Source organism: Gossypium raimondii, chromosome 9 (genome assembly GCF_025698545.1).
Source record: "Gossypium raimondii isolate GPD5lz chromosome 9, ASM2569854v1, whole genome shotgun sequence".
Lineage (NCBI taxonomy): Eukaryota > Viridiplantae > Streptophyta > Magnoliopsida > Malvales > Malvaceae > Gossypium > Gossypium raimondii.
Window position 1 is genome coordinate 49,852,976 of NC_068573.1, and position 15,276 is coordinate 49,868,251.

Below are 15,276 nucleotides of genomic sequence, written 5' to 3' on the forward strand. Positions count from 1 at the left end.
TTATAAAAAAAATATAATACATCAATTGCACTAAAAATATTAAATAAATGTTTCTTAACAAATTGAAGATAAATTTTAAAAAATCTTTATACTTAAATAATGTTAAGGTAGTGCCCAAGCCCATTTTTCAACCCTATGTTTTTACTCAAATTCTCCCATTTTTCGGGTGGATTTTTGGCCAGGTCAGGTGACATTACAACATCATTTTTTAGTTATATGACTAATAAGTGAGTATTTTTTATTTAAAACGTGACATCAACAAAATTAACTAACAATGTTAATAATTGAATTTGATTTTCAAATATGAAAAGTAGAGGAACTAAATTTTTGAAAATAAATGTACAGACTAAATTTTAAATTTGTGAAGAGTATATAGACTTATGATATGTTTTAACCTTTATACTACAAACATTTATTATTAATACTTTTATAACTGTAATAAATATTTATTATTAAAATATTGATATTGGATATTTTCAATAATATGTGAAGAATATTATTTAAAATTATTGTTTTTAAAATCTATTATTAAAATAAACTATAATATTAAATAATTTATTATATGATTAAATATAAATAATTAAATATTTATGTTTAATAATATTGAAAAATAACTGATTGAATCTTACTTAATTGACATAGATATTATTGCCAGTGCAGAAAAACATGAGTTTGAGTGCGTTGAAGCTCATTATCCTGGGGAGGAGCTATGGGTAGTTAGGCATTATATCAAAAAGAGCAGATATGATAAAAACCTATAATGAGATTATTGTTCAAAAAAATATTAAAAAATATAATATTTTATATTAATATATTAATAATTTTAAATATTTTAAAAAATAAAATAAAATTTATTATCAATATAATAATAAATTTAAGTTAATTTTATATAAAAATAAAACTACGGAGCTCTTTTGAATAGAATGATTTACGTCTTTTAAAATGATAAGTCATTTTATAAGAAAAAACTTATTTTTGTTGACAGTAAATCATTTTCATTAATTAAATTATTTTTGTAAAACAAACATAAAAAAATTGTGAGTCACTTTTTTTCGTAAAATAAGCTTATACTAAAATTTTAATATAAGAAGGTAAAAAATTGTGGTTGGAAATTCAAAAAAATAGAGAATCTTGTGCAAAAGTTTTTTTCTTTTTTTTCTTTTAACGATTATTTACGAAATCAAATGCAATTGTTCCCCAATTAAATTCTACTATAAAAAAAAATCAAAACTCTTCTCTTCAGCTACTATTATGCAATGGTTTCTCGAACATATGATAATGGGCCCTTTTAGGGTTCAATGGATATTCAGCAAATGGGTGGTGAGTATGACCCGAACCCCTTTCCTACGTAACTACGTTAGAGATAGGCAATACGGCAAAGCAAAGAATAATAGGAAAAAGGTGTACTATATATCATTAAAAAAATCATATTCTAGGCGAAGTTGTTGGATTTGCTTACGTGGATAGCATCGATTGGTTCATCTCACGTGGCGCGTAATATCATTGGGTGAAACAAGTCGACGCCGGCGTCAACAACATCTATTAAACTCCTCGACACATTACAATCTTTTATTTAGATTTAGATCCAAAAAGAAAAATTTACAATCATCATCAGATCTAGTGTTCTTAGACTGATGATGATAATGACGCGTTACGCTCTTCTTCTCCTATTAGCTTTCGCTTCGCTGCAACTCCTCTGCTTCGCCGCTGATGATGACGTGGTAATTTCAATTTTTTTTTAACCTCGCACTAGTATGAATATTTGAATCTGTGAAATTGAAAATGAGATTCTTTTTCCATTTTGGGGGTGTGTTTACAGGTGTTCTATGATTCATTTGAAGAGTCATTTGATGGACGATGGATCGTTTCTGATAAAGATGATTATAAAGGTAGGATTTTTTTTTTGGATTCCGGGCTAATAAGATCATCTATGGTGATTTTGTTCTATTTACTAGCTAAGTGGTTTGCATTAGAAAACTGATGATCTGATGTTTGCTCTATCATTGTCAATCAATCTTTTGATGCATTTTTTAAGGAATTTGTTTTTTTATTTTAAATCCATTTCTGATATCAAATCATCTGCCTTGGAATTTCATTGTGTTATTTATCCATCTAATGTATCTCATTGAGCCCTTGGCTCCTCAGTAACTTCAAATTGAACTTGTATTTTAAGATGCTGAAGTTAAACATTGATTTGGGATTGGGATTGGGATTGCAGGTGTGTGGAAGCATTCCAAGAGCGAGGGGCATGATGACTATGGTCTTCTCGTGAGTGAGATGGCAAAGAAGTATGCAATAGTGAAAGAGCTTGATGAGGCTGTGAATCTCAAAGATGGTACCACTGTGCTTCAGTTTGAGACTCGCCTACAGGGTGGACTGGAATGTGGTGGTGCATATTTGAAATATCTTCGTCCTCAAGATGCTGGGTGGAAGCCTAAGGAGTTTGACAATGAATCCCCTTACTCTATCATGTTTGGACCCGACAAATGCGGGGCCACAAACAAGTTGCACTTCATCCTGAAGCATAAGAATCCTAAAAGTGGGGAATACATTGAACACCATCTGAAATACCCTCCTTCTGTCCCATCTGACAAGCTTACTCATGTCTACACTGCCATATTGAAGCCTGACAATGAGGTCAGCATTCTGATTGATGGTGAGGAAAAGAAGAAGGCTAGCTTCCTTTCAGCAGAAGATTTTGAGCCTCCACTTATCCCTTCCAAGACAATTCCTGATCCTGATGATAAGAAGCCCGAGGACTGGGATGAGAGAGCGAAGATTCCTGATCCAGATGCCGTGAAGCCAGAGGATTGGGATGAGGATGCACCCATGGAAATTGAGGATGAGGAGGCTGTGAAACCCGAAAGTTGGTTAGATGATGAACCCGAGGAGATTGATGATCCTGAGGCAACCAAGCCTGAAGATTGGGATGATGAAGAAGATGGTGAGTGGGAAGCCCCCAAAATTGAGAACCCACAGTGTGAGATAGCCCCTGGTTGTGGCGAATGGAAGAGGCCAATGAAGAGGAATCCAGCTTATAAAGGAAAATGGTCTCCTCCACTAATTGACAATCCCAGTTACAAGGGTATTTGGAAGCCTCAGGAGATTCCAAACCCCAACTACTTTGAGCTTGAAAAGCCCGACTTTGATCCTATTGCTGCCATTGGTATTGAGATTTGGACAATGCAAGATGGTATATTATTTGACAATATTTTGATAGCCAAAAACGACAAGGTTGCCGAGTCATATCGGGAGACCACGTGGAAGCCAAAGTTTGAGGTTGAGAAGGAAAAACAGAAGGCTGAGGATGAAGCTGCCGATTCTGCCAGGCTTGCAGGCTTTCAGGTAATCCACTGGCAACCTGACTTCTTATTATCGTTATAATGTTATTCAATCTTATACCATATAACTTAAAGTTGATAATTTCTCTCTTGCAGAGGAAGGTTTTTGATGTCTTATACAAGGTTGCTGACATTCCTTTCTTAAGCAAATACAAGCATCAAATTCTCGTAAGTTGTCCCTCTTAATATGATCTTTCATATGCTAATTACCAATTCATCTGAAATTTGTAGTTTCTCTTTTAGGATCTTATTGAGCATGCTGAGACACAGCCGAACCTCACCATTGGTGTCTTGGTCTCTATTGTGGTGATTATTCTCACGATTTTCTTCAAGCTCATTTTTGGTGGGAAGAAACAAGTATGGTTACTTGAATCCTTCTTGTCGGGTCTATTCTACACGCTTGTGTTTTTTTGATCTTAGTCTTACTCCATTGGTTAACTGTGTCTGTTTGCAGCCAAGAGTAGAGAAGAAACCAGAGGTTGCTAAAACATCAAATGGTGAAGGAAGCAGTGGAGAAAAAGCTGAAGAGGCGGAGAAGGAAGAAGCTGCTGCCGCTCCTCGCCGAAGGCGCCGTGACAATTGAGCAAATCTTAAAACAAAGGTAGCTGGTGGCGACTAACAGTTTGAGTTTGGGCTAATTTTTGCACTGTAGGTGGTTTTCGTAGCTGAAATATTATTTGCCTTTGGCATTTTTTAGTTTTACTTTTGAATATGATTAGATTGTATGGTTTGAAGGATGTAAACGAGACAAATTTCTGCATCAAAGCAAAAACCAAGTAGAAAGGAATTTGAAGCTTGCTGTATGTTCTGCTATTGTTTTTTTTTTTCGTGTTAAAAATTCAAAGCTCAATGATTGAGCAAATGAGTGGGGTATGATGAAAATGTATGAATTACAAGAATTATAGGGGTAAATTTATAATTTCTTATTTTCATTTAAGTTATTTTCTATAGTTTTTTAATATAAAAATACACGCAAACAAAAAATTAATCATTTTAGTTTAGAGGAAATATACTAGATATAAATACATATTTAGAGATGTATTGGCTCCCATTACAATCCATCGCTGTCCCTATTCGTCGTAGTTGTTGGCCCTTTTGACTTAAAACAATTTCGGTTTCTAAAGAAACATGTTTTATTTGGGGTTTGTAAACCAAGTTAGTTACGTAGGTAAATTGTCAATGCAATGTCAACGTTTCAAACATGATATATATATTTATTAACATCTTTAAAACCATCAAATTTTTGTCAATAGAGGATACAACTCGTGGATAAACTTCTTAAAATGTGAAAAGGAAGCAAATAACTCTTTCTATCGTAACTCAAGCTGAAACTAATTGATTATGCAACATTGGCATGGTAAAAATGTGTACTTATTAACCATATGTATGCATTTTCTTCGGTTTTGCATTCCTAGTTGTGGGACTGAGACAGCTAGCCTAGCACTAATTTTGACGTTAACAAAATCGTGGGTTCATACATTGATTTTCCAAGGAAGACTAGAAGCCTCCGACCAAGAACAACAACCGTGGAAATCAAACTAAAACGTGCGTCTCAAGCTGAGCCAATCCAAAAAAAGGTTTTGGCAGTGTCAGGCAAGAGCTTGGCAGTTATGGGGTTTGGCGGAAGATTATTCTTTGCTCCTTCTTCTTGTACTTGCGTGCGCGACACCTTCAAAAATCAAAGCCAAAATGCAGTTGTCGAGGCTTTTAGCTAAAAGTGAAGACTTTTTTCTTCGTTGAGGGTTTAAACCTTAATTTTGCTTTATATTCACAACACAACAACAACAACAACAACAAAGAAAAAAACCCCGAAGGGTGGTTTTGACGTGTCAACCCTGCTCTTCTTTTCTACTTTCTTCCCCCATCCGACAGCCAGAAAATATCCTTTAAATTTGATTGGACATCAACTCAAAACTCTGCCTATATTTGCTCCTTCCTTCTTTTGCTTGCATTTGTAGCTACAAAAAACTAAACACAAAATTTTGTCCCAAAAAAGAACATGATGGAGGTTTTATCTTCTTCGTCTTCTTCGTCTTTGCCGATTAATTTCCGGTCACGTTGCTTATTTTCTCATCCTTCATCACCTTCACGTTTCCCTTCCCATTTCCATCCAAATGACAACAATTCAGTTTCTTCTTCAACTTCTTCTTGTTTTGGCCTATCAATCTCTCGTTCCAATAGCTTTGTTCACGTTAAACGCTTCAATTCTCGTAGAAGAAGCAACAGGCCCTTACGAATTTCTGCAGTTTTCGAGCGTTTCACAGAGCGAGCTATCAAAGCTGTTATCCTTTCTCAAAGGGAAGCCAAGTCTCTAGGCAATGATATGGTTTTCACCCAGCATCTTTTGCTGGGTTTGATCGGTGAAGACCGCGACCCCGATGGTTTTTTAGGGTCAGGCTTAAACATTGTTGAGGCTCGTGAGGCTGTTCGTAGCATTTGGCAAACTAGTAATCATGATTCGGGTAAACAAGAAGGGTCCATTGTTTCTTCAACGGAGGTGCCGTTTTCTGCAAGCACAAAACGGGTTTTTGAGGCTGCCGTGGAGTATTCGAGGAGTATGGGTTATAATTTTATTTCACCAGAACATATTGCTATTGGATTGTTCACGGTTGATGATGGAAATGCTGATCAGGTCCTTAAAAGGTAGCATTTTTTTTTAAATGGTCGAGCAAATTTGGTTCCTTTTTGCTGGTGGAAACATTTTTGTAAAACATGAACTTGGGTTGTCTGCTTTGCATTATCTGACGTATGAAGTTATTATTTAGCTATTTCAGAAGCTCGTTGAGGAAGGATATAAATCGTACGTCGTAATGTAAGAGGGGCAAAAACAGGGATGCAAAATAATGAACTAACTATAGAGTTCTTACAATTAAAATAAAATTAACATTGGGCTTTATGTTATATCGTTAGTGTCATTAGTTTTGCAGAGAAATCAAGTAACAACTAAAATTAACATCATATTTTCATATGACCATCTGGGTCTGAATCACTGATGCATGTTTCATGCCATCAACTTTTGTATTGAAAAATTTCAGACTGAAAGCAAATGTAAATCACTTGGCAACTGCAGCAGTCGCCAGACTGCAAGGGGAGCTTGCAAAAGATGGTAGGGAACCTCCAGTGTCGTCAAAAAAGATGCCTGAAAAATCTCTCTCTCGTAATGCTGCTGGCACAAGGTCCCCCGACAAGACAAAAGGTAGAAATCTGACCCGTTCTTTGGGTTGCTTAATAATTCTATTTTAGAATCATAGAGGCTAATGCTTTGTACCTCATATGTGATTGTTAGGGGAAAGTCCTCTGGATCAATTCTGTGTGGATCTTACAGCTCGTGCAAGTGAGGGACTCATTGATCCTGTTATTGGCAGGGAGAATGAAGTTCAAAGAATTATTCAGATACTTTGTCGCAAGTCCAAGAATAACCCTATTCTTCTTGGTGAAAGTGGAGTTGGTAAAACAGCCATTGCTGAAGGACTTGCAATCAGGATTGCACAGGCACAAATCCCAGCATTTTTGTTGGTCTGTCTCTTCACAAGTCATTGATGTTCTAGATAGTATAGCTAGTTCATTTTTACTTTATCTAAATGCCAATGTTCATACGTTTCATGATGCTCTCTCTCAAAATTTAATTATTTTATTGCCTTTTTTTTTTAACACAGAATAAAAGAATAATGTCCTTGGACATAGGACTTCTGATGGCTGGTGCAAAGGAGAGGGGAGAGCTGGAGGCACGTGTTACTGCTTTACTAAGCGAGGCAATAAAATCAGGTACCTGCTGAGATGACTTGCCTTTTTGGGTCCAAAGTATGGATTTTGTTGTTCTCATACTTGCTATACTTGTTCTGCAGGTGAAGTCATTCTATTTATTGATGAAGTCCACACACTTATAGGATCTGGTACAGTCGGCCGAGGAAATAAGGGAGCTGCTCTTGATATTGCCAATCTATTGAAGCCTGCACTTGGGAGGGGTGAATTACAGGTATATGTTCCTCTTATGGTAATTTTTTTTGAAATCCTGAAATGCGAAAACATAATGACAATTTGGAAATTCAAGAATTACCTCTTTGAACTAAAAGGCAGAAATCACCCTTGTCCTATTCAATAGAGACCGACTTTTTTTTCTCCTGCCAAGCTTTTGTAAATTGGGGAAAAGTCGAAGTCCAAGCTGGGGGAGGTCCTGCTCATTGTATACTGTCGATAGAGTCCTAGTCCTTATAGGGCCAATTCAGGGGTAGCCTCAATATTTTAGTATAGATGTTGTATTTCTTCACATTATGATTGCCACCAAGGTATCTGAACCATTGAGGAACTAAGTTCTACTCATTGACCAAGCTTTTATTAAACTTTTAATTGGGCATTAAGAATTTTCATGGCTTGCAGTGTATGGCATCAACCACTATTGGGGAATATAGGACCCAATTTGATAAGGATAAAGCATTAGCGCGAAGATTCCAGCCAGTATGGATTAATGAACCAAGCCAGGTTGCTTTCGATACGTTCTGTCCTATATGTAAATTAGTGTCTATTTGCGTATTTTCTTATTTGAATTTTACTTGATAACTTATAGGAGGATGCAGTAGGGATACTGCTTGGTCTGCGTGAAAAATACGAGTCCCATCACCGCTGCAAGTACACTCTGGAAGCAATAAATGCTGCTGTGTACCTGTCAGCAAGATACATTCCTGACAGGTATCTTCCTGATAAAGCAATTGATCTCATTGATGAGGCTGGAAGTAGAGCTCGTATTGAAGCATTTAGGAGGAAAAGAGAGCAAGAAACTGACATTCTCTCTAAGGCACCTGATGATTATTGGGAAGAAATAAGAACCGTGCTGGCCATGCATGAAGTGGTAAAATCTTCTCTTGTGATGTACTTTATTTTTGTTTTTGTATTTATTCCGCTAATAATTTTCTGTTAACCTCCATTTTGCACTTCTTTCGATATTAGGTCTTGGCCAGTAGGTTGAAACATTGTAATGGTGCTTCCAATGTGGATGATTCTAGTGAAGACCTTTTCAAATCCCAGTTGCCTTCTGCTTCAGATGATGATGAGTATGTTTTTCTTTCTTTACTGGAGTCATGTTTAATGATACATCCATTAAGTTCTTGGTATTTTAGTCTTTGTCTGGTCTCAAACTCAATTTGTTGTGGTGATTCTTTCAGACCTATAATGGTGGGACCTGAAGAAATTGCAACAGTTGCTTCAGCTTGGTCAGGGATCCCTGCTCAGCAAATCACTGCCGATGAAAGAATGCTTCTAGTTGGCCTTGAAGAGCAACTTAAGAAAAAGGTCGTTGGTCAGGACGAGGCTGTTGCTGCCATTTCTCAAGCTGTGAAGAGATCTCGTGTTGGCCTGAAGGATCCAGATAGACCAATAGCCGCAATGATCTTTTGTGGTCCAACTGGGGTTGGAAAAACTGAGTTAACAAAAGCTTTAGCAGCATGCTATTTTGGGTCGGTAAGTCTTCATTTCGAGTCTTTGGGATCAGCTTTTAGTAGTCTTTTTATATGATTGACTGGTAAGAAAATACAGAGATTTTCTTTATAGCAAATTTTGCCTGTGGAGCCTTAATTAAGTCACACACCATACCTCCAAGAATTAAAGAAAGGGATGCGACTTTATGTACTAGCTGGGGAATTTTAGGCATTCCTTTGTCTTTTGGGTTACTATATATCTAATTTGGCTTGTAACACCGCTTAATCTTGCTATATTTTTCTGTCCTTCAATGCCATTATCGCAGGAGGATGCTATGCTAAGATTGGACATGAGTGAATATATGGAGCGGCATACAGTGAGTAAATTAATAGGATCACCCCCCGGTTATGTCGGGTATGAAGAGGGGGGTATGCTCACAGAAGCTATTAGAAGACGACCATTCACGTTGTTATTGCTTGATGAAATAGAGAAGGCCCATCCAGATATATTCAACATCCTTCTACAATTGTTTGAAGATGGCCACCTCACAGATTCACAGGTTTGTTTGTTTTGAAGTGCATTAGTCTGAGATGCAAGTATTTACAAAAATAATAAAAATTGGTGCTTTCGCAAAGATAAATAGTCATCATCTGTTGATATTAGTTGATTATCCACGTCTCTTATTTAAGCTTCTGTGAATCAGGGTCGAAGAGTATCTTTCAAGAATGCATTGGTGGTGATGACTTCAAATGTGGGTTCTTCTGCTATTGCAAAAGGTAGACGTGCTTCCATCGGCTTCTTGCTCAATGACGATGAATCTGCTTCATATACTGGAATGAAAGCTTTGGTAATGGAAGAACTGAAGACATATTTCCGTCCAGAGTTACTCAACAGGATTGATGAAGTAGTTGTATTTCGGTCTCTAGAAAAATCTCAGGTTTGCAACTTTCTGTTGATTTTATTAAACAATATACATCTTTCCTATACTCTTTTTTAGCCTGAGTATCAACGTCTGAAACTACCCATTTGAAAAAATTACTGATATTTAGAATGAGTTAAGAGGTAATTCAATGCTGTAAACTGTGTTCTACTAGGAATATGTTTTACTGAAATGCTGTTGGTCACATCTATCTGGTTTCTGTGCAGATGCTTGAGATTGTAGACCTGATGTTGCAAGAGGTGAAAACAAGGCTCATGTCACTTGGAATTGGTTTAGAGGTGTCTGAGTCAATCAAGGACCTCATTTGTGAACAAGGTTATGACCGGACCTTTGGTGCTCGGCCCCTTCGGAGGGCAGTTACCACAATAATTGAAGATCCCTTGAGTGAAGCTCTCCTGGCTGGAGAATACAAGCCTGGCGAAATAGTTTTTATTGATCTAGATGCTTCAGGAAACACCGTCTTTTCAAGTCCATCAGATAAGGTCATCACTGTGTCTGATACAGCATCTACCTACTAGTTACTTGTTCCTAGTACTATATCATTTGATGATGTAGCCTTATACATGTAGAAAGTATACGGGTATTTTTTTTTTTGGTGGATTTAGAGTATATTTTAATTTATTCAATTGTATATAAGTAAAGCTTTTAAGTTGGCAAATATAATATATATAGTACATCTACGTTGTTATATATACTAGAGCACTGCCAGTTATCAAATAGATTATCTTGATATTTGATTCGAGTATCATCATGAGATGAAACTAGTTCTTTTTTTAATCATATTGAAAGATCTCAATTTGAGATGAGCATGGAAATTGAACTATTTTCTTACTAGTAAACCAATTTAACTGTGTAAGGCTTATGGTTTAGGGCTCAATGGCAAGTTTCAAGTTAATTTCATGAACTTGACTTGTCTGGATTACACTCTGTATAATAAATGTGTTAGGCTTATGGTTCAATCAAATTCATTTGTCACTAAAAGCCCATGAAAAAAGTTTGCTCAATGCTTATGATATTTGCAATCATGGGTCTGAACATGAACATGGAGGGAGCAAGTTGCTTGCCAAACAAGTGGTCTGATATTTTCACAAAATTTGAGCTTGCAAGAGTACGATGGTGATGGATCCTGTCCCTTAACCTTGCCTGTATACTTTGCTTCAACTTGGATAATATAAACGAGGCAGCTAGATATGGATATATAATTTGGGGAAATAGTGCATGTTAAGTATGCCATATTGCAATGCATGCAGCCGAGGGTATTCATTATTTTGGCGTGTCGTGACTGCAAGGTAGGTGGGGTAAATTTGACTTTTGAGCATAATTTACTTTATCAGAAACTTCTCTGTTTGCTTGCCAACTTCAACATCAAACCAGCTCCCCATGGATATGTCTCTGATCCATTCCGTGGGGACATTGTAACATTTTAGTTTCTAGACATGAAAAAGAACCTGGGGTTTAGCCTTTTAATCGAGGAAAAAAATAGCTCTCACCTAAGTAGCTAAATATGGAGCAATTTTCTGACAAAGAATTAGCCTCGGTAAGCACAGTGGAGACACTGATTCTTTGCTTTTAAAATTAATAAAAAAAAGAAGATTGCCGATAACTCTGTCAGAAAGTTATGGGAATATAATCTTGTTCATTAAAAAGAATGGCAAATTCATTACGGTACTTCCCATCCCGAGAAGAGCAATGAACCAGCTAAAGTAAAGATACTCCCTTAGAACAATAATGGCTTCCACAAATTAAGCCTAAACAGCTTATTATCTGAGGACAAAGCAAGTGTTGAATGCTGTTCCAAACCAACTGGCCTTTTCTCTTCATCCTTAGCTTCAGCCTCCATTTTCTCTCACTTTCTTTTTTCTTTTTTAAAGTTAAAATCTTTAAATATGGCACGGAAATAGATAAGAACAGAAAAAAAATGTTAAAAAATGGTAGAATAATGTTTCTGTCTTTGACAGAAGATTTAGTTAAGATAAGATAAGATAACCCTAAAACTGGAAATGCTTGAAAAGTAAAGTCAAATTTATTACTTGCGTATTGGACAGAACTTCATAATTTCCTTGTTTTTTCTATCTATTTTAACTTTCTGATGCCAATAGCAACGCGCCGACACTGAATCCGAAATGCCAACTTTGTCCAAAAACCAGAATTCCTCGGCGCAGTTGTTGGCGGACAGCGCGGCGGCGGAACGACGGCTGCGTGAGGCGGAGGAGCGATTGAGGGAGGCCATAGAGGAGCTCCAGAGGCGTCAGAGGACAGCAGCGAGTGGTGATCAGCCGCCATGCGATCACGCTGACGACTCCTGCGTGGCTCACGCCATTGGCAATCTTTGCCAAAGCTTTCTCCTTTCTTATGGTGTTAGAGTAGGCGTAGGGATTCTTCTTCGCGCTTTCAAGCTCGCCAGAGGGCAGTCTTATTCTTCGCTTCTTGATCTCAAGGTTGGAGCGTTTTATGGCAATTTCATCAAAGGTCTTGCTTTGACTTTGATGTTTTTGAAAATTTATGAAATGCTTGTGGGAACTGAACTCGTATGTATGTATGTATTTCTCTAATTATGAAATGATGGATTATGGTTAAATTGACTTTAAGTTTTGGTATTTGTGTTGGCAAAGACAATTAGCATGTGAAGAAATATGATGTTAAGCAATGTTTGAATGGTGTTTTTCAGCAACTTGTGTCGGAGAAAGATTTGATTGTAAGAGAGGAAGCATGCCGGGTTGGTTTACTTTTCGGTGGCTTCACAGGATCATACCATGCTCTTCGATGTTCACTAAGAAAACTGAGAAAGAAAGAGACACCAGTGAATGCGTAAGTTTACTAATATAAACTCTTACTTCGGCTTTGGCTTTTGTTCTAAAATGCTGGTTTCCATTAAATGAACTTTTGATTCCTTTGTTTTATGAAACAGAATATTAGCAGGTTCAATTGCGGGGTTGTCTGTTTTAGCTATAGATGATTCAAACCGAAGGCGGACGCTCGCTCTCTATCTTTTGGCTAGAGTGGCCCAGGTACATACGTATACGCATTCGTTTTTAGTTGTAAATTTGCAAAGCTCAATCGTGGGAACCAAACCAGTTTTCTTCTAACGTTTTGCTTTTACTCTTCAGTGCGCTTACAATTCTGCCAAGTCAAAAAATAAGTTTCACTTATGGGGAAGCCATTGGAGGCATGGCGATTCTCTGCTTTTTGCTTTAGCATGTGCTCAGGTAATACTACCAACTTCATATTCGCCTTTTTCTGCTTTTTCCCTGTACATTAAATGATGATACTGAAACATTCATAACTCCATAAGTCTATTTTACTCCGACTGCTCATTACTGATATGGAAATGTTGATATGAGCCTCTAAATGCACAGAGAAACTTAGATATGGACTCTTTTTACGTCTGGTTTTCCTGCATCTTTTGTGAATTTTAACTCCATTCTGTTTGTGCCTACTATTTTCCATTTTACAAGTTATTATATGGTAAAGGTTGCTTGTCTAATAACAAATTGGAGTGGGCTTCTGAGGTTTACAAATAAATGTAGAATCTCTTGTTGTTTCATATCAGCTTTTCTCTTAAGATGGTTTACAGTTGTTTCTTCTTCATCCCATTTTGCCGAATGATGCTCACACCAGGTCATGTATGCATTCGTGATGCGCCCCGAAAGCTTGCCGAATTCATATCAAGATTTTATTCATAAGACGGGTCCTGTTGCAGCTCCTGTATATAAGGCTGTAAGGGAGAACTGTAGAGGTGGTCCGGTAGATGTTGCTTCTATATCGGCCTACTTATATAGCCTAGGGAAGTCTGATAATTTGAAGTTGGAAAAGTTCCCATCTATTATTCCTTGTTCTGTTATTCATCCTGACACAAATTCTTGTCTAGCACACAATGCTAAAGCATCATCGACTACCTTCCGCAAAACATTTCCGCTCTACTTCTCCCTGACTTTTGTGCCATTCGTTGTTCTTCACCTACAACAGGTAACATCGTGCACTACATACTGTTTTGCCTTTTGCTTTTGAACTTTCCTATCATAGGCTTCTGCTTATAAGCAAGAAACAAACAAGACGATGATGCATACATATATAGGACACTGACATCTAAGTTTGATTAACATAGACTGCCACATTAGTAATGTTGAGTTAGTGGAATGGAAATGATGGGTTTTACTATGAGCTTACTCTTCCTATTGTTGAGTCAAGCACTTATGTCTGCTCAAGCATACAAAAGAGATAAACAATTTTATCCTTTGTAACTAGGACAAGATTTATTTTAGTTGATTTACAGGTTTCTTTTTTGTTGTGATGCACTTGTAGTTTATGAAAACCCCTTCTCGTACCTGTTGGCTTGCTGTTAAAGATGCCGTTCAATCAACAAGTTTCTTAGCTGCATTTGTTGGAATCTTTCAGGTAACTGATTTCTCATTTCTCATTCACTTGTTTTCTAATTTTATGAATATGTTGTTGATACTTTCTCTTGTGCAATTCAAGGGGGTTATTTGTATGCATAGAAAGATTGCATCCAAAGACCACAAGCTGGTATATTGGGTGGCTGGTGCTTTATCTGCTCTTTCTGTATTGCTGGTGAAAAAATCTAGACGCAGCGAACTTGCTCTATATGTTCTTCCACGAGCCACAGAATCGTTGTGGTATATTTCAGTAAATCGGCACCTTCTTCCTGATGTTAAAAATTCTGAGGTAAGTGAAAATCACGCCAATAGTTGGAGATAGTTAACCAAGTTGTTTCTGAGGTTGTTTTCGGGGCTTTGTTACAATCCAATATTTGTCCAAATTCTTGCGCAGAGACAGAAAGATGATTCCCTTTATCTACTGCGTTATTGCTGAGTTAATTGTTTTTGGTGTAAATGTGGGTGGTGAATTGTTGCAGGTGGCGTTATTTTGTGCATGCATGGGAGGAATCATGTACTACCTAGAATATGAACCAGATAGCATAGCACCATTCCTTAAGGGTCTTATCCGCCGGTTCCTATCTAGCAGAATAAGCAACCCCGGCAGTTCATTTGATCGGACAGCTTCCTACACCTACTTGCAGACTCTTGATGCCATGAAGAAGCCAAAACCAGAGGATAATCCAGAGCTTGATACTTCAGCTCCTAAACAATACAGTCTTGAGTCTATACAGGGGCTCTAATCCCCCTGAATTTCACTTTGCTCAAACCAATCGTTGAAATTTATATTCATTTCTTGCTATATATAAACTTGTAGAACAATACGCAAGGGGGGATTAAAAAGATGATTCAATGCCGTATAGGCAAATAACTGAAGTAGAGGGATTTGTTTTTGGTTCCGAATGTCGGATCCCTCACACCATCATAGCATGTAATCTAATCTGTACTCCCCCGTAGGAACAATTCTTCTTATTGAAGATATATGTCGAGAGGGGAAGACACGTTATGGTGATAAAAATAAAGATTGTGCAAATAATATCAGTTGCTGTCTATTCTACCCAATTTCATTTTCCCTTTCGTCCCCCATCAAATCATAATCAAGCTTATGTATAAAAAAGTAACTCTAATAAAAAGTTAAATATTTTGAATCCAGCTAGTTGGGATAATTTGAGCTAATGGAGCTTCCATG

The 15,276-nt window shown here is 37.1% G+C and overlaps 3 protein-coding genes across 6 annotated transcripts; all 3 read left to right on the top strand.

Annotated features, from left to right (window-relative positions):
* Positions 1-1,554: 1,554 nt before the first annotated feature.
* On the top strand, positions 1,555-4,144 carry LOC105800852 (calnexin homolog). The gene is made up of 6 exons (XM_012632209.2): positions 1,555-1,721; positions 1,820-1,889; positions 2,219-3,345; positions 3,438-3,509; positions 3,585-3,698; positions 3,796-4,144. Exons 1-6 carry the CDS (start codon positions 1,635-1,637, stop codon positions 3,922-3,924), a joined length of 1,599 nt encoding a protein of 532 aa, XP_012487663.1. The 5' UTR covers positions 1,555-1,634; the 3' UTR covers positions 3,925-4,144.
* A 931-nt stretch (positions 4,145-5,075) lies between these two features.
* On the top strand, positions 5,076-10,438 carry LOC105800851 (chaperone protein ClpD, chloroplastic). Its single transcript, XM_012632208.2, has 12 exons — positions 5,076-5,984; positions 6,377-6,537; positions 6,628-6,857; positions 6,998-7,106; positions 7,187-7,317; positions 7,719-7,820; positions 7,906-8,187; positions 8,286-8,389; positions 8,501-8,795; positions 9,079-9,312; positions 9,457-9,690; positions 9,900-10,438. The coding sequence occupies exons 1-12, from the start codon at positions 5,341-5,343 to the stop codon at positions 10,209-10,211; spliced, it is 2,838 nt and encodes a 945-aa protein (XP_012487662.1). The 5' UTR covers positions 5,076-5,340; the 3' UTR covers positions 10,212-10,438.
* A 467-nt stretch (positions 10,439-10,905) lies between these two features.
* Positions 10,906-15,149, top strand: LOC105800853 (uncharacterized). 4 transcript variants are annotated; one of them, XM_052620774.1, is made up of 9 exons: positions 10,906-10,982; positions 11,841-12,131; positions 12,362-12,501; positions 12,602-12,701; positions 12,801-12,899; positions 13,312-13,659; positions 13,996-14,088; positions 14,170-14,376; positions 14,567-15,149. In XM_052620774.1, the coding sequence occupies exons 1-9, from the start codon at positions 10,938-10,940 to the stop codon at positions 14,828-14,830; spliced, it is 1,587 nt and encodes a 528-aa protein (XP_052476734.1). In that variant the 5' UTR covers positions 10,906-10,937; the 3' UTR covers positions 14,831-15,149. The 4 variants fall into 4 exon arrangements, with proteins under 4 accessions (XP_052476734.1, XP_012487664.2, XP_052476733.1 ...); XM_012632210.2 differs by having other exon boundaries at positions 10,909-10,982; positions 11,793-12,131; XM_052620773.1 differs by lacking the exon at positions 10,906-10,982 and adding an exon at positions 11,092-11,230 and having other exon boundaries at positions 11,793-12,131.
* The last annotated feature ends 127 nt before the right edge of the window (positions 15,150-15,276 follow it).

Excerpts from the sequence above, each read along its gene's own strand:
- LOC105800852 (XM_012632209.2), top strand. The coding sequence starts at position 1,635 with ATGATGATAATGACGCGTTACGCTCTTCTTCTCCTATTAGCTTTCGCT. Across the intron at positions 3,346-3,437 it reads CCAGGCTTGCAGGCTTTCAG|AGGAAGGTTTTTGATGTCTT; the intron begins GTAATCCACTGG and ends TCTCTCTTGCAG. Across the intron at positions 3,699-3,795 it reads TTTTTGGTGGGAAGAAACAA|CCAAGAGTAGAGAAGAAACC; the intron begins GTATGGTTACTT and ends GTCTGTTTGCAG.
- LOC105800851 (XM_012632208.2), top strand. The coding sequence starts at position 5,341 with ATGATGGAGGTTTTATCTTCTTCGTCTTCTTCGTCTTTGCCGATTAAT. Across the intron at positions 5,985-6,376 it reads GCTGATCAGGTCCTTAAAAG|ACTGAAAGCAAATGTAAATC; the intron begins GTAGCATTTTTT and ends GAAAAATTTCAG. Across the intron at positions 8,188-8,285 it reads TGCTGGCCATGCATGAAGTG|GTCTTGGCCAGTAGGTTGAA; the intron begins GTAAAATCTTCT and ends TTTCGATATTAG.
- LOC105800853 (XM_012632210.2), top strand. The coding sequence starts at position 10,938 with ATGCAGCCGAGGGTATTCATTATTTTGGCGTGTCGTGACTGCAAG. Across the intron at positions 12,132-12,361 it reads CTTCGCTTCTTGATCTCAAG|CAACTTGTGTCGGAGAAAGA; the intron begins GTTGGAGCGTTT and ends GGTGTTTTTCAG. Across the intron at positions 13,660-13,995 it reads TTGTTCTTCACCTACAACAG|TTTATGAAAACCCCTTCTCG; the intron begins GTAACATCGTGC and ends ATGCACTTGTAG.